Here is a 22463-nt window from a genome sequence, read left to right as displayed (position 1 = left end):
GAGCTCACTTTGTAGACCAGGCTGGCCTCGAACTCAGAAATCCGCCTGCCTCTGCCTCCCGAGTGCTGGGATTAAAGGTGTGCGCCACCACGCCCGGCTCTTTTCTCCCTTTCATCAAAAATTATATTTCATGGTCTGGATTAGGGCTGGGAGGATAGCTCAGTTAGTAAAGTGCTTGCCTGGGAAGGGTGAGGACCCAGTTCGATCCCCGGAAGCCATCTAAATAGAAGCTGGCCTGCGAGACTATCTTACAAACTCAGTGCACTCAGGCAGATCCTTGGGATTTGATGGCCAGTCAGCCTAGCCTATTCACCAAGTTGCAGGGCAACCTGAGACCTTGTTGTCAACAATACAAAACAAAACAAACCCCAACCCAAAGTGGACAGCACCCAAGGCGTAACACCTAAGGTTGCCTTTGGTGTACAAACGTGCACTGACAGGTGTATATACATATGAGTATATACACATGTACATACACAACAATGCACACACAAGATATGAGTAAAATTTATGCAAGAAACGAAATTGTTCCACCTATAAGCCACAGTTTATTTTAATAGTTTTATGTGCATGTCTTCCTGCCTATATGTCAAATTCCCTGGGATTGGAGTTAAAGATAGATGTGAGGTGCCACGGGGGTGCTGGGAACTGAATCCCTGGTCATGTGGAAGAGCAGTCAGTGGTCTCAAACCTCTGAGCCATCTCTCCAGCCCATAGGTCACCCTTTAAATAGGGAAGCTGACTTCCAGGAGGGGGTTTCATCAACTGTGAGTGTAGAACAAATTACTGATGAAAGAGAAACACAAAGAGAATTTGGACCCGTCTCGCTGTTAGAATTCACGTAAGCAAATCCCGTGCTAGTAATAAAAAGAGGAAGGGGGAGTGTGGCGTGTCACCAGAGAGGGTCCGTGTGCTACAGGACAGATGTTGGAAGGAGTGGGAAAGCGAGACCACATCCAAGACAGTGTTCGCATGAGGGATGCAAATGGAGAATCATAAAAATTATGAACACTAAATACATTTGGAAAGCCAAGTTTTGCACGTAGACAAAGGATAGCAAGTTAAAAGGCAGATTTAAGAAATGCATTGAGTCTACAAACACCAAGTGAGACGGTAACACTCAGAATGGAGAGAGAGTGGAGGCATGCCTACTTCATTGGAATTTGGATGCAAAAGCTCTTTGGAAAGAAAACTGGCCTCCTCTTTACACAACAGCTCTACTTTTGAGACTATGAACATAGATACAAAGACCAATGTTCATGTCTGTCAACAGGGCACTGATAGTAGTAGTCTTGCGAACTATCTTATACAGCCACTGAGAAAAGGTTCGGCAGCGGTATGTAAAGTCTGATTCTTCTTTTTTTGTAGAAATTTAACGTGTAATGCTTTCATAGGATAATGGAAATAAGCACCCCAAGAAATCGCCAAAGGACATATCTGAACATGAATTTATTTTCCAAGGGTCTCGCTTAGTACCCCAGCGTGGCCTCAAACTTGTGGCAATCTTTATGCCTAAACCTCACAACTGCTGGGATTACAGGGGTATGTCACTTTAATCTACGTCAGGGCTGACGTCTACAAAACACCCAACGCACGTTTTTGACAAGAACCTGGTGGTTGGGTTCCCCCTGGTTCACAGGTGCCAAGGAGGACACTTCGGTCTACATGTCAGCAACCCAGGCTCCTCCACCGGTTAGCTAGGATACAACTGCCTCCTTCCTCACTGCCATCCTGGGAAAGGACCCCAACTAACCTGGGCAATATCCTTAGAAACGCTTCCTCCGACCAGAAAGATCCTCACAAGCGGAAGTGAGAAACACGGACGCAGAAAACGAACGTGCCACCGCGCGCCCCAGTCAATAGTCCGGTAATCCGACAACGTTACTTTAGTTCCTATCCACTGGCGGGCAGCGACAGGAAGTGACGTCATTTCCGCCCTTAGTAAACATGGCCGGCCTCGTGTTGTCCTCCCTTGCACACCCCCGGGCCAGAGGCGGGGTGTTGACTCTTACGCCAAGCGCGATTGGTCGCAAGGAGACTCTGAACCCAGAGGAAGAGACTGAGGCTCGGAAGGCCTGTTCGCCGGGTTGCACTCTGGCGTCCCGGAACCCTGGATTTGTGGGCTGCTCTCGATGGTCTTTTTGGACGGATAGAAGGCCCCGCGCAGGGCATTATGGGACGATGATGGCCGCTTTCAAACAGCGGAATTTGCCTCTTTGAGACCCTCGGATCGAGCAGTGGCCGCGCTGGCGTCTCCAGATCAGGAACCGAAGGCCTCGAGAGTCGTGCTTGGTGAGGTGAGCGTCTCTTTCTCTTTCCAGATCCGTCCTTCGGCCGCCATGGCGGCTCCAGGCGGCCGGTGTCGGCTCGCGGCTTCTGTTTGGGCCCTGATTTCAGAGTTCCTTTAGTCCTTGTTACCCAAGTTTCTCTATTTACTTGAGCAGAGAAGTCCATTCAGCCTTCTCCGGACTTTGTCCTTGTTCTGGTCTCATCCCGGTGTTTGGGAACGGCCCCACGGAGATCCAGGGGTCTTCCCTGTGCCCTCGTTTAGGGCGGTACGCGAACTTGGTACCTGATAGTTGGAGAGCCTGGGTAGGGCTTCTGGTGTCTTCCTCCTGTCTCACAGAAGGGTCTCCACTAGATCTGGCGGATAATCTATAAGTAGAGTGTTAACCCCAAGAGGAAAGGGCGCTTGTTTTTCCTTTATTGGTATTGTTGAGAATAGCAGGTGGCTTAACGACGCATGCAGTAAGCAATTGCTGACCTGAGAAGTCCATTGTGGCTTCTTTGTCACCGATGTTTCTCCATAGTCTGGCCGTGGAACGCTTTATTTGCTATTTTAAGCCGCTAATTAAGTCCTTCCTTGTCCGGTGTTGTGAATAATTTCTTCCTGTCCAGAGAAATGTCTGACTTTCTGTTCGCTTTTCAATAAATGATACCTAATCAGGTTTTTACTTTGCCATTTGTTAACAAGACAGACAGGAGTCTCTGCTTGCATGCAGATGACACTTTAGGATTGTAAGTCGTAGTATCTCAGCCTTCCAGTCAAGATTTCCTAATATGCATATAGATGCGACTTTGTTTCCCTCTTCTACCTTGTGAAACCTTGCGTCTTCATCCACATTGTGTCGCAGTGCCCCTTGGGAGAGCGGTGCATGTTAATTAGAACACGGCAAAAGAAGGCTAGATTCAAAAGTCACAGTTCTCATGCTTTATAAACTTAATTAGAATGAGAATAATTAACTACATGTCCAACATAGGTCCAAGCTTATAATAGGGTGGTGTTAGATAAAGATGAATTTGACAGCAGCCGAGAGCACCTGGGAGGTCTTACAGTCTCTTAAACACGTTCCAGACATGCTGTTTCCTAACATTTCTCAGAAGTAATTTCGGTGAACACAGATTGTTATTCAAGAGATTTTTTTTTTTTTTTTGCTTGCTATGGGATGCTCTTTTTTTTTTTTTCTTTTCCCACAAACCACTACTGATCCACAACAAAAGTCAGCAAGTGTGTAGAATGTGGATGGCGAAATCGGGTGCTAGCTAACTTCTCTGCTCTGTGGAGCTTGTGACTTAAAGGGAATGGGATGGGTGGGTGGGAGAATGCATATCAAAAACCAGGAAGGGAAGTCAGGGTACAGGAGCATAATACCAAGTATGCAACCGTCACATCAGTGTACCAACTATTGATTCTCACAGTGGTTCTGTGGATTGTGGAAAGCAGAAGTGATTGCGGTTTCATACATAGAGAACTAATGACTAACCATGACAACTGCTTACTGTCCCCAAAACGGAAAATGCCAAGAGCCTGAAGTGAGTTAGTTAGTTACTTTCTTTCTTTCTTTCTTTCTTGTCTCACAAGAGAAGTGGGATGTGCTGCCACAGTTCATATGAAAAAGGCAAGCATGCCTGGCTTGTGTTCGGAGGCAGGGAGCTAATGGGGACTCCTAGAGGTGATTATTTTGGCCCATAAGTGGGAGAAAGTGTGTTCTGTAGAAGAGTGAGAAAATGGGCAGAGGGTTCAAACTGGGAGCAAGAGAGAGCAAGAGAAGGAGAGAGAAAGAATATGAATGAGTGAATCCTTCACTAAATAGCCTAGCTAGTGTGAAACTATGTAGCCCAGACTAGCTTCCCACTTGCCCTCCTCTGGAGCCTCTACCTCCCATGCTGAGATTACAAGTATATATCATGCCCAGCTCAATCACCTGAGTTTTAATCAGGGTTTCTGACTTAAGTCCAGTTCCCCTATGCTTCTCTTCATAAAAGTCATTCTAGTCTGGTAAAAAGCCCTTAGTGAGGTTGATTCTTGTCTAGATGACACCTTCTTGATCCTAGTGTGTGGTCCGTGTCCCTGTGTCTGTGCCTTTTGGATGTGTTGGGGTGGGAACTGGTCAGCTTTTAGAGACTGTTAGTGATTTGATGAGGAAGTCCTCACAAGTAGCAGGAGGGGCTGGAGAGATGGCTCGGGTGGTGAGTGCTTTCTTACAAGTGTAAGGTCCCCAGAACCCATGGAGAGTCATGAGTAGAGGCACATCTGTGCTAAGAGTCAGAGTCAGGCAGATCCCAGGAGCTTCTTGGCCAAATTAGTTCCCATTTCAGTGAAGACTCTATCTTCAAAAGTAAATAAGGGAGCAACTGAGAAAAGTACCTGATGTTGGCCTCTGGCTTTATGTGCACCTGCATGACAACACACGTATGTACACGCTAGCTAGCAGAAGATGTTCTGGGCTCAGTGTAGGGAGGTAGGGATAGCCACTTAAATGCACTCGTTATTCTAGGATACAGTAGAGCTGAGTTTTCTTATGTCCAGTTCTAACGGTCTGCCTTCCTTTCAGAGAAGTAAGAGCCTGTGATGGAGGACCCTGGCGAGGACACCTCCATCCATCGCCTGGAAGGCGCCAGTTTGGACTCTCAGGTCGGTGGTCTTATTTGCAAGGCCAAAAGTGCAGCCAGTGAGCAACATGTCTTCAAAGCCCCTGCTCCCCGCCCTTCATTGCTGGGGCTGGACTTACTGGCGTCCCTGAAACGGAGGGAGCGAGAGGAGAAGGATGATGGGGAGGACAAGAAAAAGTCCAGAATCTCTTCTTACAAAGACTGGGAGGAGAGTAAGGATGACCAGAAGGATGCCGAGGAGGAGAGCGATGAGCAGGCTGGCCGAAGTAGCCGGAGAGACAGGTAAGGAGAGAGGGTAAAGAGTGGTGGTCAGAAAATACTTGCCCAGGTTCACCTTAGCTCCTGTCGGACACCTAAGAGCTTTACGGGTTTATTGTGATTCCATAATACTGGTAGCAGGTAGGAGCTGGTAAGGATTTGTGGGGAAGGCTGCTAAGAAGTGGATGTAAGTGCTTGGGTTCTAGCCCTGTCCAGGCCTTCAGCACCAGGGAGATGCAGTGGAGAGGACATACTGCTTGTTGGCATGGTCTGAGGTAGAGGGGAATGTTTTCTTCCACGGAGACCCCTTTCTTCACTCTCCCTGTTTCAGGCATTACCGATCTGCTCGGGTAGAGACTCCGTCCCACCCCGGGGGTGTGAGTGAAGAGTTTTGGGAACGCAGTAGGCAGAGAGAGCGGGATCGGAGGGAGCACGGGGTCTATGCCTCATCTAAAGAGGAAAAGGATCGGAAGAAGGAAAGATCCCGGGATCGAGACTATGACCGCAAGAGAGACAGAGGTAAAGTGCCTGGCACCCCTCCTGGGGTCCATTAGCATCGAACCAGCAAGCCTTTCTCTTCCTGTCACAAGAACTTTTACAGTAATAGTCGTTAATTGGACAACTTGGTTTGTATAGTGTGTGCCCTGGTGGTTTTGACCCTTTGAGACTAGGATTAGGAAGAAGTTTAAGGGAAGATACCTCGCTTGTAGTACAGCAGCTTTGCTTGAGTGTGTGGATCTTATTTTACTGTGAAAATTGGTGATAAAGGAAATGATGGGTGATCCATTGAAGAAGCCAGTATTTACACTAGCTCTGATGAGGGCAGAGGACAGTGTTGTGGGACAAGTGAGGCGGGGTCCAGCACTGGCCTTACTTAGAATCAGGTCTGCTATACACAGAACTCTCCATGCTGGACATCTAACTGTCCACTGAAGTGTGAGTGTATGAGTCTCAGCCCACGGATCATGGGCAAGTGAGTGGGGAGGCCTGTGCTTTCTGCCCAGTGCTCGGAGTATGTGGTGGCATGAGTGAATGGTGTTAAGCCTGTGCGACTCTCACAGCAGATGAGCGGGACAGAAGTAGGCACAGCAGCAGATCAGACCGAGATGGAGGCTCCGAGCGCAGCAGCAGAAGAAATGAACCCGAGAGTCCTCGACATCGGCCAAAAGGTATTCTCATCTGTCCTATGCAGTGGCTGGTAGGGGCTCAGGTACTAGAAAGGCAGAGTAAGAGGTAGTCAGCTGTTCCCAGGCGGTGAGTCAGAAGTTCTAATTCCAAGATGTGGTGAATCAAGAAAGATTTGTTGAAAGGGAACTATTGGTTTTAAGATCGAAGAGAGAAATTGATTCTTTCAGTGTTGTTTTAAACAGTGAAAGCTGGACTGTTATGTTCGGTCTCTTTAAACATTTGTCAGCAGTGTCTTCTCTGTAACAAGTAAGTACAAGGTTGTGAACAGGGGATCAGATCAGCTCAGATCCAAAGGGTCACCTGCTGAGGACACTTGCTGCCAAGCCTCCTGATCTGAGTTGGTTTACCAGGATCCACACGGTGGAAGGAGAACCAGCTCTTGAGAATTGTCATCTGACCTCTGCATGCACACACACCGACACACACACAGTTAGATAAATAGAGGTAATTAAGAATCAGTTGGGAAAGTAGGTGTGGTAGCTTATGCCTATAATCCCAGTACATTGGAAGCTGAGGCAGGAGGATTGTCTAAAGTCATGTCTCATTGACATTGGATGTTTACTGTGCTGTCTCTGTGGCCCCAGATGCGGCCACCCCTTCAAGGTCCGCCTGGGAGGAGGATGACAGTGGCTATGGCTCTTCAAGGCGCTCTCAGTGGGAAACACCCTCCCCAACACCTTCCTATAGGGACTCTGAGCGGGGTCATCGGCCGTCCACTCGGGATCGAGACAGGTGATGGATAGATGGGATAGCCAGTAGTCGAGGGACGTGGACAGGGAGGGTTGTGGCGGCTGGGGACACAGTTCAGTTCAGTGACAGCTGATCTTGATGATCCCCAGGTCTGTAAGGAGCAAGCCCTCAGATGACACACCTCTGCCGACCCCCTCCTATAAGTACAATGAGTGGGCTGATGATAGAAGACACTTGGGGTCCACCCCACGTCTGTCCAGGGGTCGAGGTAAGGCCTGGGAGGCGGGAGGCAGAAAAACGGTTTGGCTGGTCCCGGTGGGGCTGAGCAGAGGCTGTACTCAAGAGGCTGTGCAGCTTTGCGGCTCCGGTTGTCCTTGGGGGTTGGTGGGGTGGTCAGCTGGAGTTGTAGGGACTGACCTCTGCCCTCTGCTTTCCTTCAGGCAGACGTGAGGATGGCGAAGAAGGGATTGCCTTTGACACAGAGGAGGAGCGGCAGCAGTGGGAGGATGACCAGAGGGTAAAGGCGACATCGTTGAGGGGCTGGACAGGAGGTGGTGGACAGGGTGAAAGGTGTTGGAGCCAAGGGCTCCGAGGTGTCCTCCAGGAGGACTGGGCTTTGAGGAAGGTGGTGAATGCCGTTCTGAGCCCTGGAACCTTTGGAGAGATCCAGACTTCTCAGGGAGGCTTTATACTGATGCAGCCAGTCGGACTTGCCTCCGGCTGTGGGTGCCTCTGTGTGCAGAGTGTAAGAAGCCTGGCCCGGCAGCCTGCCATGTGAAATCAGTCAAAGCTGTGGAAAGGCTCCCCTGCCCTCCTCCAGGTCTCTCATCATGAGGGCTCTTGTGGAGTCCTTGGATTCTTGGCAGGTAGCTGTCTTGCTCCTCTTTGGCTGCACGTCCCCATGAGTGTGACCTGCCCTTGGTTCTCATCTCTGCAGCAAGCAGACCGGGACTGGTACATGATGGATGAGGGCTACGATGAGTTCCACAACCCTCTGGCCTACTCGTCTGAGGACTACGTGAGGCGGCGGGAGCAGCACCTGCACAAACAGAAGCAGAAGCGCATTTCAGCGCAGCGCAGGCAAATCAACGAGGTGAGGCTGCAGCGGCGGCGGCGGCAGCTGGCACAGGCTTAGAGCAGAGCTGGGGCGTGTGGGAGGAGTCTCAGGGTGCCAGGCGATGACACAACACAGCTGGCTGTCTATAGACAGGACCAGGTCACACATGCCTTTGCAGGACAGTAGTGTGAGTGGGAAGCTTTGGGTAGCTGAGGAATCCAGGCTCCTGCTTCTCTCTCATGCACTGCGCTGTGAGGGGCCGTGTGGGGAGTGGTATGGTGGTGCTCCCTGGGGGTGTGGTTTGTGTCTGGGGTAGGGCTGGTGCCCAGCTGCTTCTTGGGACAAGGTACTGCAAGGCCTCGGCTCCAGTGATTCCTGTTTAAGGAGCTGCAGGGTGCAGAGCCTGTTGTGAGTCTGTGGGGCTTGCTTGTTGACCTTTCAGGATCCCCTTTTAGCTGCCAGCTAAATGTGACTGTCCTTGTGTCCCACAGGACAATGAGCGCTGGGAGACAAACCGAATGCTCACCAGTGGGGTGGTCCATCGGCTGGAGGTGGACGAGGACTTTGAAGAGGACAATGCGGCCAAGGTGCATCTGATGGTGCACAACCTGGTGCCTCCCTTTCTGGATGGACGCATCGTTTTCACCAAGCAGGTGAGGCCTCTGTGGCCAGAGACGGGCAGGTTAGAAAGTGCTGAAGGAGGGAGGAGGAGAGGATTGGCACAGTCAAGTGTCGGTGCCAGCGGGTAGTGCCTGTGGTTCTAGGGCCCATGCACAGCAGGCCCTCTGGTTACTTTAGTGACCTCTCCTCCTTCCTGCAGCCGGAGCCGGTGATCCCAGTGAAGGATGCCACCTCTGACCTGGCCATTATTGCTCGGAAAGGCAGCCAGACGGTCCGCAAGCACAGGGAACAGAAAGAACGGAGAAAGGTTGGTGGTGTGCTACTAGGGCTGAGGTCCTTGGGGGCTGTTTTTTACTTCTGTGGAAAATGTCAAGACTGCATACAGTAACTGCCAGTGGCAGTCAGAGGACATACTTGCATGGATCAAGAGGCAGCTCAGGAGAACACTGTGTTCTACTCAGTTAAGCAACCATGGGGCCTGGTGTTGGGGGCTTGGAGGCATGAGGTTTGAGATGTGTTGCTTGGTGCTGCCAGTGCCTTGTGGGAATTTACTGTCTGCTGGATAAAGCCTGCCCTCCATCAGAATTGCCTCCACGGCCTCCCGTCTTGCCAGAAGATGGAGTGATTTAACTCTTGTTTTCATCTTCAGGCTCAGCACAAACACTGGGAACTGGCAGGGACCAAACTAGGAGACATAATGGGTGTCAAAAAAGAAGAGGAGCCGGATAAAGCTATGACAGAAGACGGGAAAGTGGACTACAGGTGTGTGTGTAGTCTTGGTCAGTAGCAAGTTGGCTCCCAAGGTCATGGCTTGTGATGGAATCTTTGCTGCATTCTGATCCCTTCCTGAGTCCTGTCTTTTGACTTTAGCTTTCCTCGCTGTCACCACCGTTGATACAGTGATGGTTGTGTAGATTGAGGCTCAGGGAGATTAAGGAATTTGCTTCAGAGCACCCAGCTAGGAAATGTTGGTCCTGGTAGGCAGGGTTTCTTTCCTTGGTCAGATTTCAGCACAACAAGGAAGGGAGGGCTGGCTTCCCAGGCCTTTTAAGGCTTGGTAGTGTCTCCGTTCATGGGGTCTGATGCAGCCGTTCTGTCACTGCTTGTCTGAGTCCCTGCATTGGCTTGGTGCTACACTCAAAATGGCCCTCCCACTGCGCATCCTCTAATGATGATGTGTCCCGTGGAACTGTCTGTCGTCTTTACCTAGTACTTCTGTGTAAAGTGTCCCAACTAAGAGGTTGGTATTGTTGGAGACCCTTAGTTTCAGTTGTCAGGTGGCCAGGGGGACTGAGTAAAATGAGAACTAGACACTTGAAGGAACTTGGGTAAGTTCTGAGGGAGGAAAGGACTCTGAGGGGGAAGGTGGGTGGAAGGGTCTTGGGCTGTGTGTCCGTGTATCAGACACTGACACATGGTTGTTATCTAGAAACAGGGCAAATAGAAGTGAGCTGTTCTCATAGTTCTTTGAAAATGAGGCCTTTGCACTCGGTAGCCCTATTAAGGGAGGGGGGAATTCAAATCTATGTCCTGTGCTGTGTAGCCAGCACTTGGGAGACCCCTATGGCTGTTTGAGCCCTTTAAGTCTGGTACTAACATTGCCCAAGATCTTCTTTCTAAATTGGTACCTGCTGGTTAATTTCAGCCCCTCTTCTGGCCACACTTTGTTCAGGATAGGTGATCTGCCCACCAGAGAGTGTGACATCTGATCCCCATGCAGCTGTTTGATCAGGGCTCTGGACTGTGTGTTATGGATGGTGGAATCTTGTGTGATATCTGCTCCTTAGGCCCATTTAGATGCAGTCTTGGATGCCCAGGCTGCTTTGGAGTCCAGGAGGGTGACTGATTCTTGTCGTAGTTGTTCACGTTCTTGGGAGCAGGAAGGGCAGCTAACTTCAGCCTGAGGGGCAGTGTGGGAGATCATGAGTGCCTCTGTGTTTCCCAGGACGGAGCAGAAGTTTGCAGATCACATGAAGGAGAAAAGCGAGGCCAGCAGTGAGTTTGCAAAGAAGAAGTCGATCCTGGAGCAGAGGCAGTACCTGCCCATCTTTGCTGTGCAGCAGGAGCTCCTTACCATCATCAGGTAAGGCCCAGGCCCCGTGGCTCTCCTGCCTGTGCATTGTCCAGTGGGCAAGGGAAAGACTTTGCCCGTAATGAGTTGGCTGTGTGCTGCGCACAGTAAGACGACATCACTTCCTTTAGTGGTCCAGGTTCACCTTGACTGTGTCCCTGGCATCTCATGTGGAAGCCCCATAAGACACTGGTGTCTGGTGAACTCTCTGGCCATGCATGCTTCTTGCAGAGCTAGGCTTTGCCAGAGGCAGCCAGACTTAAGGCTTCTCGGGGAATTGTTTCAAGCTTGGCTTTCCCCTCAGGCTGCTCAGTGCCTTGCTCGCTCTTCCCTGCAGAGACAACAGCATTGTGATCGTGGTCGGGGAGACAGGGAGCGGCAAGACCACTCAGCTGACCCAGTACTTGCATGAAGATGGTTACACGGACTATGGGATGATCGGGTGTACCCAGCCCCGGCGTGTGGCTGCCATGTCAGTGGCCAAGAGAGTCAGTGAAGAGATGGGGGGCAACCTTGGAGAAGAGGTGAGTGGGCATGCCATGTAGCCTTCTCCTGATCGCTTCTGCCATTTGTGTTGGAGGCTGGGGTCTGCTTAAGCCTGACGCCAGTCTGTGAGGGCAAACGGTAAGTAGTAGCCTCTTGGTGAGCTCTGTCTCTGACCCCAGGTGGGCTATGCCATCCGCTTTGAGGACTGCACTTCGGAAAACACCTTGATCAAGTACATGACGGACGGGATCCTGCTGCGCGAGTCCCTCCGGGAGGCTGACCTGGACCACTACAGCGCCGTCATCATGGATGAGGCCCACGAGCGCTCCCTCAACACCGACGTGCTCTTTGGGCTGCTCCGGGAGGTAAGGCCGCGGCAGGCTCTGGTTCCTCTGCGGCTCAGGCGCTCTGGGTGAGGTTTCCTCGGAAGCTTCCAGGTCACCTGGTCAGCCCTGCTGGTGTCTCACGCTGAGCCGAGTGACTTCTGGGGCGTGCTGGGTCAGACAAAGCTACTGGTTTGCCGGCTTTGGTGTTTGCTCTGTCTGTGGACAGAGCTGAGACTGAAGTCCCAAGCCTACAGGAGCCCCTGTTGTCCCCTTCTCTTAGGTTGTGGCTCGACGCTCAGACCTGAAGCTCATTGTCACGTCAGCTACTATGGATGCAGAAAAGTTTGCTGCCTTCTTTGGGAATGTACCCATTTTCCACATCCCTGGGCGGACTTTTCCTGTTGACATCCTCTTCAGCAAGGTACAGAGGTTTCTGTCCTTTGACATTCTCTGGTGAAAAGTCATCTGGAGGAGGGGGGTACAGAGTTGGCGAAGATTTAGTGGCATGAGGTAAATGGGGCAGCTGCAGCACCGTAGGTGGACAGAGAGCCGTGTCTGAGGTCCGAGCCATGTAGCCTTTTCCTGATTGCTTCTGCCGTTTGCGCTGGAGGCTGTGGTCTGCTTAAGCCTGATGCCAGCCTCAAAGATTTGAGTTCTTGTCTCTGAAGCAAGGAGCCCGGGGATACCAGCTTTAATTTTAAGGGCCTCAGCAATCGGGCTCACCCTGAGGTTGGCTTTGCTGAGTCCAGTGCTGCAGCTCAGACAGGATGAAGCTGTGTGTCCTCTGGGGGCTGCTGACCTATGGCTCCCTTGTTCCCTCTGCTGTGTTCAGACCCCACAGGAAGATTACGTGGAGGCCGCGGTGAAGCAGTCCTTGCAGGTACACCTGTCTGGGGCCCCTGGGGACATCCTGATCTTCATGCCAGGCCAAGAGGACATTGAGGTGCGTGCTTGGTCACCACTGGGGTGGATGGGAACCCTCCGCCTGAGGGTTTGGGGCTCTGGGGTCTCATGACTCCTTCCTGTGCCGCAGGTGACATCTGACCAGATCGTGGAGCACCTGGAGGAGTTGGAGAACGCGCCTGCGCTGGCGGTGCTGCCCATCTACTCCCAGCTGCCGTCTGACCTGCAGGCCAAAATCTTCCAGAAGGTGCGCTGCTTTGCTCTGCCTGTGTCTTGGTGTCCCTCAAAGGCACAAGAGGGGGGATATTTCTTTCCTAGAAGGGCAGGCATAAAGTGGGCTTTTCTTGCCTGTTCAGTCTCTCCCTCCCCAAAACTTACCTTTCCTCCTGATATCCTGATTGGCCCTAGGCTCCAGATGGTGTCCGGAAGTGCATTGTCGCTACCAACATTGCTGAGACGTCTCTGACTGTTGATGGCATCATGTTTGTCATCGACTCTGGCTACTGCAAGTTAAAGGTGAGGGGCAATGCACGAGGCGAGGGGGGATGCAGGAGGCAAGGGGCGATGCAGGAGGCCAGTTTCCGAGGCTTCACCCAAAGTGAACTCAGCATAGAGACTCTTAGTGCTGAGAGTGGCGGAGGTGTTAGGCCAGCATTCAGTGAGCGCTGACCTTTCCAGCCTATCCTTGTGGTAGCTTGATGGTATAGATATTCAAGTGGCTCTGTAGTGGTCCCAGAGCTGGTGTGGATGAAGAGACCTCTGAGGCTTTCTTGAGTCTCCTGGCTCTAAGTTGATGATCACTAAGGCTGCTCATCACATCCTCTGTGGTGAACAGAACTGGGTTTGCCTTTGTCTGAGGACTCCTTTCCTCTCTTTTCACGCCGTCCTTGATCAGTTCTTTTGTGTCCCCCACTAGGTCTTCAACCCCAGGATTGGCATGGATGCCCTGCAGATTTACCCCATTAGCCAGGCCAATGCCAACCAGAGGTCAGGGAGAGCTGGCAGGACGGGCCCAGGTCAGTGTTTCAGGTAGGAGCCCTGTGCTAGCCTGCTTCTTAGGGCAGTGCTGGAACTGCTTACTGCCCAGAGCCCGGGGGTGGGGTCAGGGGCTTGTATGGGGCTGATGAGGGGAAGGAGTGGTCTTCAGGGAGCCCTGAGTTCTAGGCAGTCTGTAGGAAGGGACCTCAATGAACAGCAGTAAGGACGGCAGGCTGCCCTCCGTGGGTGAGCCTGAGTAAAACGGGGTGCTTTTTCACTTGCCCAGATATTTTTTCCTCCTGTTTTTATGATTTAAAAAAGAATGCATTCATCAGAAATTCAGAATCAATACAGACGTTAAGCGAGTAAAACCTTGCTGTAATTCTAGTCTCAGGTGCTTTGGCCCCCCAGGCAGTAGGAGGCTCTGGCAGAAGAGTGAGGGTTAGGAGACAGGCTAAGCAGACTAGCGGGCTGGTCGGGGTCACACTTGTGAGGCTGGAATAACTTCTGCTGACATTCTGCCGAGTGGTCCCTGAGGGTAGCTAACACGTGAGAGGCTGGCAGGCCGGCACAGGGCAGGTGCAGCCCAGTCACTGGTTCCTCCCTGGCAGGCTCTACACACAGAGCGCTTACAAGAACGAACTGCTGACCACCACTGTGCCCGAGATCCAGAGGACCAACCTAGCCAATGTGGTGCTGCTGCTCAAGTCGCTGGGCGTGCAGGACCTGCTGCAGTTCCACTTCATGGACCCACCCCCCGAGGACAACATGCTCAACTCCATGTACCAGCTCTGGATCCTCGGAGCCCTGGACAACACAGGTGTGCACACGGCTGGGGCCGGGTGGTGTGTACACGGGGGTGGGGTGGTGGTGGACAGTTCTGCCCTTTGTCCACTGTTGACTGCAGTGTTGGCTTTGCGCTCCCCTCCCAGGTGGTCTCACGTCCACAGGGCGGCTGATGGTGGAGTTCCCACTGGACCCGGCCCTCTCCAAGATGCTCATCGTGTCCTGTGACATGGGCTGCAGCTCCGAGATCCTGCTCATCGTCTCCATGCTCTCGGTCCCCGCCATCTTCTACCGGCCCAAGGTAGGGAGGGGGAGGCAGTGTGGCGTGGCGTGGCTTGCCCAGGGACTTCCAGGGATCACTGGTGGGGAAGTGGGGCTGTCCTGTGTCATGGGGTGGGATGGAGATTCTGCCTGTGCTGTCTTCTCGTAGGCTGGTTAGGGGGAGGTCGGAAGGCTGGGTCAGTGGTCCTGCCTGAGACCTACTGTTTAGCTTATTTTGTTATAAATGATTTTCATTCTGTGTTGTTAGGCATATTGATGTGAGCAGGTATAGTGTGAGAGTCTTTGGGATATGCCCTGTGGGGTCAGCCTCCCCATGCCTGTTAAAAGTCCCCGTTCCCTTTCCTAGGGCAGAGAAGAGGAGAGCGATCAAATCCGGGAGAAGTTTGCTGTCCCCGAAAGTGACCACCTGACCTACCTGAATGTCTACCTGCAGTGGAAGAACAACAATTACTCCACCATCTGGTGCAACGACCATTTCATCCACGCCAAGGCCATGCGGAAGGTGGGGTGGCAGCCCAGAGGGGTGCAGTCTGGAGAAGGGGTGGGGTGGGAGATGGGAGGGAGGAGGGCTCCATCCTGTCTTGCCTGTGTCATCTTTAGGTTCGGGAGGTACGGGCCCAGCTCAAGGATATCATGGTGCAGCAGCGGATGAGCCTGGCCTCATGTGGCACCGACTGGGACATTGTCAGGAAGTGTATCTGTGCTGCCTATTTCCACCAGGCAGCCAAGCTCAAGGTGAGCCCGGAGCCACAAAGCTTTGGCTTCTTCCCTTCTCTTCCTGACTCCTACGTAAAGGCAGATTTCCCAGTCTACCTGCTCTCTCGGGCAGTTCTGTAGCTCCAGGCTTCCCCTAAGTGTGTCAAGAGCATATTGGTGATGTGGCTACCTGTTTTCTTCTCTAGGGGATTGGGGAATATGTGAACATCCGCACAGGGATGCCCTGCCACTTACACCCCACCAGCTCCCTCTTTGGCATGGGCTACACCCCTGACTACATTGTGTATCACGAGCTGGTCATGACCACCAAGGTGAGTCTTGCCCATGGAGTTCCCATTTTGGGGCCCACTGACTAGAGCCAGGCCTTCGCATCCTTCTACTGCCTCTACAGAGCCCTGGGGACTTGAGGCACCAGTTTTAACTGCAGGGCCTTAGAGGCTGCTTTGCAGCTTGGGGTTCCTGTGGGGATTCTCCAGTCAACAGAGAGCGCAGTGCCCTCAGCCAGAGGATCGCCCCCTGCTAGAGCCTTCAGAGGGGCTTCCTGCATGGTTGGATGCTGAGGACTGTTTACTCTCACAGGGGAATGTGGGTGGAGAAGCAATGACAATTCTAGTGTCCCTTAGTGACATTTCCCAGCCTTACAGGACGACCCTTCCCATATGGCTCCTTATCATTTTATCACACTGGGAGGGAGGGACCTAACTCCCTGGTGACCTCTACCTGTTTGCCTTGTGCCCACAGGAGTACATGCAGTGTGTGACCGCCGTGGATGGAGAGTGGCTGGCTGAGCTGGGCCCCATGTTCTACAGTGTGAAGCAGGCAGGCAAATCTCGGCAGGTAAGGGCGCTGTGCTTCTGGGGAGATGCTGTTTGCCTGTGGAAAAGATTGTCCTTTCACCTGCTGTGGAAGGCTTGTCATCGTCTTAATTCCACATTCTCTCCAAATGTAAAAGCTGTCTGATGTCCTGTGCTCCTCCAGTGAGTGGGTTGGCTTGGCCTTTTTTACTCTTTAAGCTTAATTGAAAACTTCAAACATTCATAAACTAGACAGTACTCTAAGGCAGCCACTGTAATCAACCCTTAGTCCCTGTAGGTGACATCAGTCGTTCCCGTTTATTTCCCCCCACTTCCCACGCATCCCTTGTCCTCCCAGAGCATTTTAACGTGTGCCTCCCCAGATTGTTATTTTATCCGTAAGTACTTGATGATGGGTAGGACTTATTTCAACAACATGGCCTCTGTGCCAGTGTCACTCCTAATAGTTAATCTTCCGTGTCACCTGAGTTTCTAGTTCTCATTCAGTGTTCCTCATTTATCTCTGAGATAACATCTCACAGTTGATTTACTTGAATTAGGATGGGATGTTGCTATGGTGGCTGTGTGTGTTAACACCTTTGTTCCGGGACAGGACCTGCTTTCTGTCTTTGTGACACTGATTTATTGGAGCAGTTGTCATCTGTCCACAGCACGCACTTGGCTGATCACTTCCTTTAGCAGTGGCTAACTTGAGTCTCTGTCACACACACTTCAGTGACTGAAGGCCTGGGTGGCTCTGCTCAGCTGTGCTCTGCAGCTGTGTGCACATGGTCACAGTTGTGTTGATGCTCAAATGCTCAGACACATTTGTGGTCCAGGTGGTGTCAGCTCTGTTCAGTTCCTTCCACCCATGACTCCATGTCAGGGATTTGGTGTCTACTAATAAGTGACGCTTTGCTCTGTCACTGAGGGGTGTGAAATGTGGCTCTGCTTTCGTATTCCTACTTTTTCACATACTTCTCTCTACACTGGGACAAACACAGTGTCTTCATGATTTCTCCGTACCTCCTGGCATGGCCGTGACTTGATGAGATGAACGTGTGTACTGGGCTGTGGCAGTACCTCAGCAGATAACCACTGGTGTGTGTTCAGTCTCCAGTACTGCCAGGAGAAAAATGTGACACCTTGGCTTGAGATTGCCTTGACAGTTCTTGGGGTTGGGAGGCTCTGTGGGTAAGATGTGTGTAAGCATGGTGACCGAAGTTCAAATCCCCAGCACCTGTATACAAAAGCTGGGAATGGCCATGTATGTCTGTAACCCCCTGTTATGGGGGGTCCTGGAAGCCTGACCTTCAGCCTAGCTGAAAGTGAGCCTAGGTGAACTTCAGGTTCAGTGAGAGCCCAGTTTCAAGGAATCAGGTGAAGACTCAGCGTCTCCCTGGCTTGTGTATGGCCTCTTCTACCCACACATGTGAGTACATAGACACTCACAGACACACACACACACACACACAGCATGTCAGTACTTTCCGGCCTGCGTGGAGTGCTGAGGGGTAACTGGCTTAGACCAGCTTATCCAGTATCTATCTTGAATAGTTTACAAACTGTCCTGAGCTGCACAAGGAACGGTTCCCTTGGTGCTGGGACATAGAGCTACACAGGCCTGGGTTCCTAGAGCTGGTCGCAAGCACAGACAGCCTCTGAAGTCAGTCCCGTCTGCCTTTCTCTAGGAGAATCGTCGTCGGGCTAAAGAGGAGGCCTCTGCCATGGAAGAGGAGATGGCCTTGGCCGAGGAGCAGCTGCGTGCCCGGCGACAGGAGCAGGAGAAGCGCAGCCCCCTGGGCAGTGTCAGGTGAGGCCCGGCAGTGCTGAGTAGGGGGAAGAAAAGTTGTCAGTTTAAATCGGGAATTGGTGCAGAGGTGGCGTTGTGCCAGGTGGGCACATGTGGAGGCACAGGTGTCCGCTGCAGCTCTTGGTCATCATCATGTAGATTCAGGCCCAGAGTGGCCTGAGTCTTGCTGGGAGTCTTGCAGCTTTATTTTCAGGCAAGGGGGTTGGAAAAAATGCCAGGCAGAAGAGAGCCTTGGGCTTCGGCACCTGTGCTCGGGTAAAGCAGGGAGTCAGGCTGAGTATGACAGTTAGGTCACAGCCTTCTGTGGGGCTGTCCTCACTGCACACACCACCAGGAAGTTCCCTCTTTAGATTTGGGGACTCACAGGGACTTGCTCTGGTTTCTGGTGGGATTCAGAAGCTGAGGACAGAGTTTAATTGATAATTCTTATTACTGAAAAAGAACCAAAGGAAGAGACGTGGAGGAGGAGGTGTCCTAAATGTGAAGATTCCTTTGTACCTGGGCCATTACCCTGGCACATTGGTGTGTGACAGAATATGCTCACAGGTTTTGCTAGTCAGGCACACTCCAGTGAGCTCCGAGTTTTAACTGAGTTCAACAGCATTGTTGTGGATGGTTGTTGAACACAGCCTCTGGTCTTCTTCTTGACCCTGCCCTCCGTGGGTTAGGCTGATGGCACACGGCTCGAACCCCGAGCTTTCTCCAGGTGACTGGTCTCTTTGGCCAGGACATCCAGCGCCAACTCCCTCAAGGTGACCATGAGCTGTCAGGAGTGTTCTTTTTGAGTAGCAGAGATGCCCTGATCATTTGGCTAATTCCTCTGGGAACTGGGGACAAAGGCAAGTGCCGTGCTTTGTCACACAGTTGAAGTAGGGACCTGATTATCTAGGGGCCACAAGAGGAGCTGTTTAAAACTCACCGTGATGTCCCTTAATAGATGTCAGGGTGGATGGCTCCTTTACAGTCTCTTTGGAGGTGGGGATGCAAGGGAGGTCATGTGCTGCAGATGCGGTCCTTCAGCCTTGAAGCTGCTGTGCATTGGGTCAGAAACAGCAAGGCTTCGAGCGTTTGATTCTGTTGGGTTCCTGCTCAGGGAGAAGCATTGTTTCTTACCTCTTTCTGTGTGTCCAGGTCCACAAAGATCTACACTCCAGGACGGAAAGAGCAGGGGGAGCCTATGACGCCTCGCCGCACACCAGCCCGCTTTGGACTGTGAGCCGAGGCTGTCCCAAGGGAAGATGGCGGCCATGTACTAAGTTTTTGCTCTCCAGCCCGTGTTTCCTAAGGACTCCGCGGACAAAGGCTTTCACCTGCTTGTTTATCTGTGGGCCATCGAGGCTGGGACAGTTCCTGCTGAGTCAGGCTCTGTCCTGGAGGAGGCAGTCCTGATTCAGGGTTCAGCAGGAGCCTAGTGCAGGGTGAACACGAAGCTGCTTGAGCAGCAGGAGGTGGCTGGACCATCGTACCCACTTAACCTGCCCAGGACGATGCCTTGCTGGGACTGAGACTTTTTTTAATCCTTGTGCAAAGAAGCAAGATCGAGGCAGAGAAACATGTAATTTGGCCATCACATGGGGTTTGGAAATAAATATATTATTTGTACAATGTTATTGCATTTTAAATCTCCTTTTTCTTTTATAGCTCTTGTCCCTGCAATAGAGACAGGAGAGGCAGGGCCCTTTGTGTCCTTGAGTAGCTTTTTCTAGAACCTTAGCTCTCAGGGTGGCTTTTATATGAGCATGAGTGTGTGTGTGCACATGTTTAGGTGCTTGTGTGTGTATGTATGTGGGCGTGTGTGTGCACATGTTTAGGTGCTTGTGTGTGTGCACATGTTCGGGTCTTGTGTGTGTGCACATGTTTAGGTGCTTGTGTGTGTATGTATGTGGGCGTGTGTGTGCACACTGCACGTGGAAGAGGCCGGAGGGTGATAGTGGTTGATCCGTAGTTGCTCTCCACCTCAGTTTTTAGATAGTCTTTTTCTCTCTGAACCTGGAATTCAGTTTTCCTAGACTGGCAGTTGAGCATGCTCAGGGATCCACCTATGCCTGCCCCTCCTGCAGAGACTACAGGTAGAAGATACCATGCTTGGCTTTCTTCCTGGGTGCTGGGGATCTGAACTCGGGTCTTCATTCTTGTGTGCTAAGGACTTCACCGACTAAGCCGCCTTCCTAGCCTCTAGGCTGGGCTTCCTAGGGGAAGTGCTGACTGGGACCCAACTGAGGCATAGAGGCTCGAGAATGGTTCCAGGCGTCCAGCACAGGACAGGCCACGCTCTGGGAATCCCAGCTGTGCCCAAGGCTGGTGAGGCCTTATGACTTACATATGGGAGGGAGGAGAGCAAGAGCTCGGTTTAGCCGTCCCAGGGATTGGGAGGGGGGGGGTTGCAGCGTGGGAGTGGGGTAGCTTCTTTAAGACGTGTATGCTGTCGAGGCTCCCAGCTGCTTGCTTGGGAAACCTAACCTTGGCCCTGGGTGAGAAGGCTAGGAGAGTGTCTAGATGGCCCAGAGAAGGTGACTGGGTAGGGGCCTGTTTACAGGTTCAGGCTTAGCATACAGTGGCCTGGGAAGAGTGAGGCTCTGATGGAGTCTATGACTAAGGAGCTGAGACCATGAGCAAAGACTACTTGACATGCTCCTCTGGATGAGAAAAACAGGATATACGAAAGCTATGGGTCTGCTGCAGCTTAACTCAAAGGTAAGGAACACCTAGCTAAGGACACAGGTGCCACGAGATGCACGGACCGCCTCCTGCCCCTGCAGGTCTGCCCAGCCGTGACGTGGTGTTAAAGCGTCTGCCTGAGATTTAGTCTGGACCCCCCACAAACAAAGTTCTCGTATGATTACAAACACTTTCTGTTTAGGGCAGCCTTAATACCAACCAGTTCTCAGCTTCGTCTAATGATAGCCAATTCTCTTTCTAGTGGACAGAAACATTTCTAAAAATGTTCTGTGGTCTCTGTTTAGATAGATGACCTTGAGGTGAGCACCAAACACTTTGGACTTGCTGGAGTCGGGGCACTGGTGCCTATGCAGTCTATAAAACAGCCCTGCCTGGGGCTGGGTGCTTTGTTCTCAATCATCTGAGTTTATCCTTTGTAGTTGACTTAATTTTATATATGCTATTAAGTAAAGCTCTCTTTCATCTGCATATTGGTATCCACTTTTCCCAGTACCCATTGTTGAAGGCTGTCCCTTTCCCCACTGAATGGTCTTGCTGCCCTTGTCAAAAATCATGTGGCCGTGTATGCAAGGTGTTTTGTCTGGGCTTTCTGTATAGTCATTCCATTGGTCAATAGGACTGTTGATGACAGGACCACGGTAGCTTTGCAGGTTCAAGGGATAAGCATGCTTGCTGTTCTTGCAGGCGACCCAGGCTTAATTCTCCAGCACCCACATGATAGCTCACAACCATTTGTAACTCCCTCCTTACCCCCCATCTCCACCTGGCAGACACACATGTCATATAGGCAATATATCCATACTCATAAAAGGAACATTTACAACCATTTTTAAGATCAGACCCTGATGTCTGCAAAAGACATCATTGGAATTTTGATAGAAGTTGTACCAAATCTGTAAACCCACTTGGGTAATATCAGTAGATCGATTCTGAGGTTTCCGGTCCATGAACGTGTACCGGGTTTCTATTTATGGCTGCCTTATTTATGTTTCTACTTATGTCTGTTTTACAGTTGTTCTATCAGTTGTTCACTCTGTTAATAGTTAGGGTTCCTTTTGCTGTGATAAAACACTATGACCAAAAGCAACTCGAGGGACAAAAGGTTTATTTCATCTTACGGCGTAACAGTCTATCATCCAGAGAAGTCAGGGCAGGACCCTGGAGGCAGGAGCCGATGCAAAGGCCATGGAGGGATGCTGCTTACTGGCTTGCTCCTCATGGCTTGCTTGGCCTGCTTTCTTATATATCCAGGACCACCAGCCCAGGGGTGGCTCCACCACATCAATCATCAAGAAAATGCCCCACAGGCTTGCTCACGGACCAATCTGTAGGGTATTTTCTCAACTGAAGGTTCCTCTTCCAAAAATGACTATAGCCTGCATCAAGTTGACGTAAGAACTAGCCAGCACAACCCTACTAATTATGCTTTTATGTTCTGGTTTCTAGGCTGGCCTTGAACTTGTGATCCTCCTACCTCTGCCTTCTGAATGTTAGTTAGGATTACAGTTATGCGCCACCATGCGTGATGTATTTGATTCTGTAGTAAATGGAATTGTTTTTTAATTTTCCACACTGTTCATTATTAGTATATTAAAGATGTAATAGAGTTTTGTCTATTTTTATCCTGCTATTCTATTGGTTTATTAAAGAAGTTGTTTTCTTTGTATGTGTGGAATGCATAGGATTTTTTAAAGATTATTTTATATGAACACACTGTAGCTGTTTTTTTTGTTTTTTTGTTTGTTTTGTTTTGTTTTTTTACTTTTTGAGACAGGGTCATGTGTGGCCCAGCCTGTTCTGAGACTTCCTATGAAATTAAAGATGACTTTAGATTCCTGATCTTTTTCCTTTTGCCTCCTGGGTGCTGGGATTACAGGCGAGGGTTACCATCCATGTTTTTTTTTTTTTTTTTTTTTTTTTT

The 22463-nt window shown here is 51.1% G+C and overlaps 2 protein-coding genes across 5 annotated transcripts in view; one reads left to right on the top strand and one right to left on the bottom strand.

Moving 5' to 3' along the window:
- The window catches only part of Txnl4b (thioredoxin like 4B), an 8942-nt gene extending 7007 nt beyond the window's left edge, over nt 1-1935 (bottom strand). Inside the window, exon 1 of one of the 3 annotated variants that reach the window (XM_029480456.1) lies at nt 1754-1935. In XM_029480456.1, the coding sequence (XP_029336316.1) occupies nt 1754-1930 (177 nt within the window). In that variant the 5' untranslated portion in view covers nt 1931-1935. The remainder of the gene's footprint in view (nt 1-1753) is intronic. The other 2 variants (XM_021170900.1, XM_021170902.2) reach the window with 2 other exon arrangements.
- Nucleotides 1927-19478, top strand: Dhx38 (DEAH-box helicase 38). Of its 2 annotated transcripts, none has more exons than XM_021169627.2 (27): nt 1927-2297; nt 4836-5175; nt 5483-5670; nt 6213-6320; nt 6924-7071; nt 7179-7297; nt 7470-7546; nt 7967-8122; nt 8578-8739; nt 8907-9014; nt 9357-9469; nt 10653-10790; nt 11116-11302; nt 11444-11629; nt 11871-12011; nt 12423-12533; nt 12624-12740; nt 12902-13009; nt 13410-13522; nt 14083-14291; nt 14404-14558; nt 14886-15041; nt 15140-15274; nt 15442-15567; nt 15998-16093; nt 17742-17863; nt 18995-19473. In XM_021169627.2, exons 2-27 carry the CDS (start codon nt 4853-4855, stop codon nt 19077-19079), a joined length of 3687 nt encoding a protein of 1228 aa, XP_021025286.1. In that variant the 5' UTR covers nt 1927-2297; nt 4836-4852; the 3' UTR covers nt 19080-19473. The 2 variants fall into 2 exon arrangements, with proteins under 2 accessions (XP_021025286.1, XP_021025288.1); XM_021169629.2 differs by having other exon boundaries at nt 2088-2297; nt 6216-6320; nt 18995-19478.
- Nucleotides 19479-22463: the final 2985 nt, after the last annotated feature.

The sequence above is a fragment of the Mus caroli genome, chromosome 8, assembly GCF_900094665.2.
Source record: "Mus caroli chromosome 8, CAROLI_EIJ_v1.1, whole genome shotgun sequence".
In the NCBI taxonomy this organism is placed as follows: Eukaryota; Metazoa; Chordata; class Mammalia; order Rodentia; family Muridae; genus Mus; species Mus caroli.
This window is presented reverse-complemented; position numbering and strand designations above follow the sequence as displayed.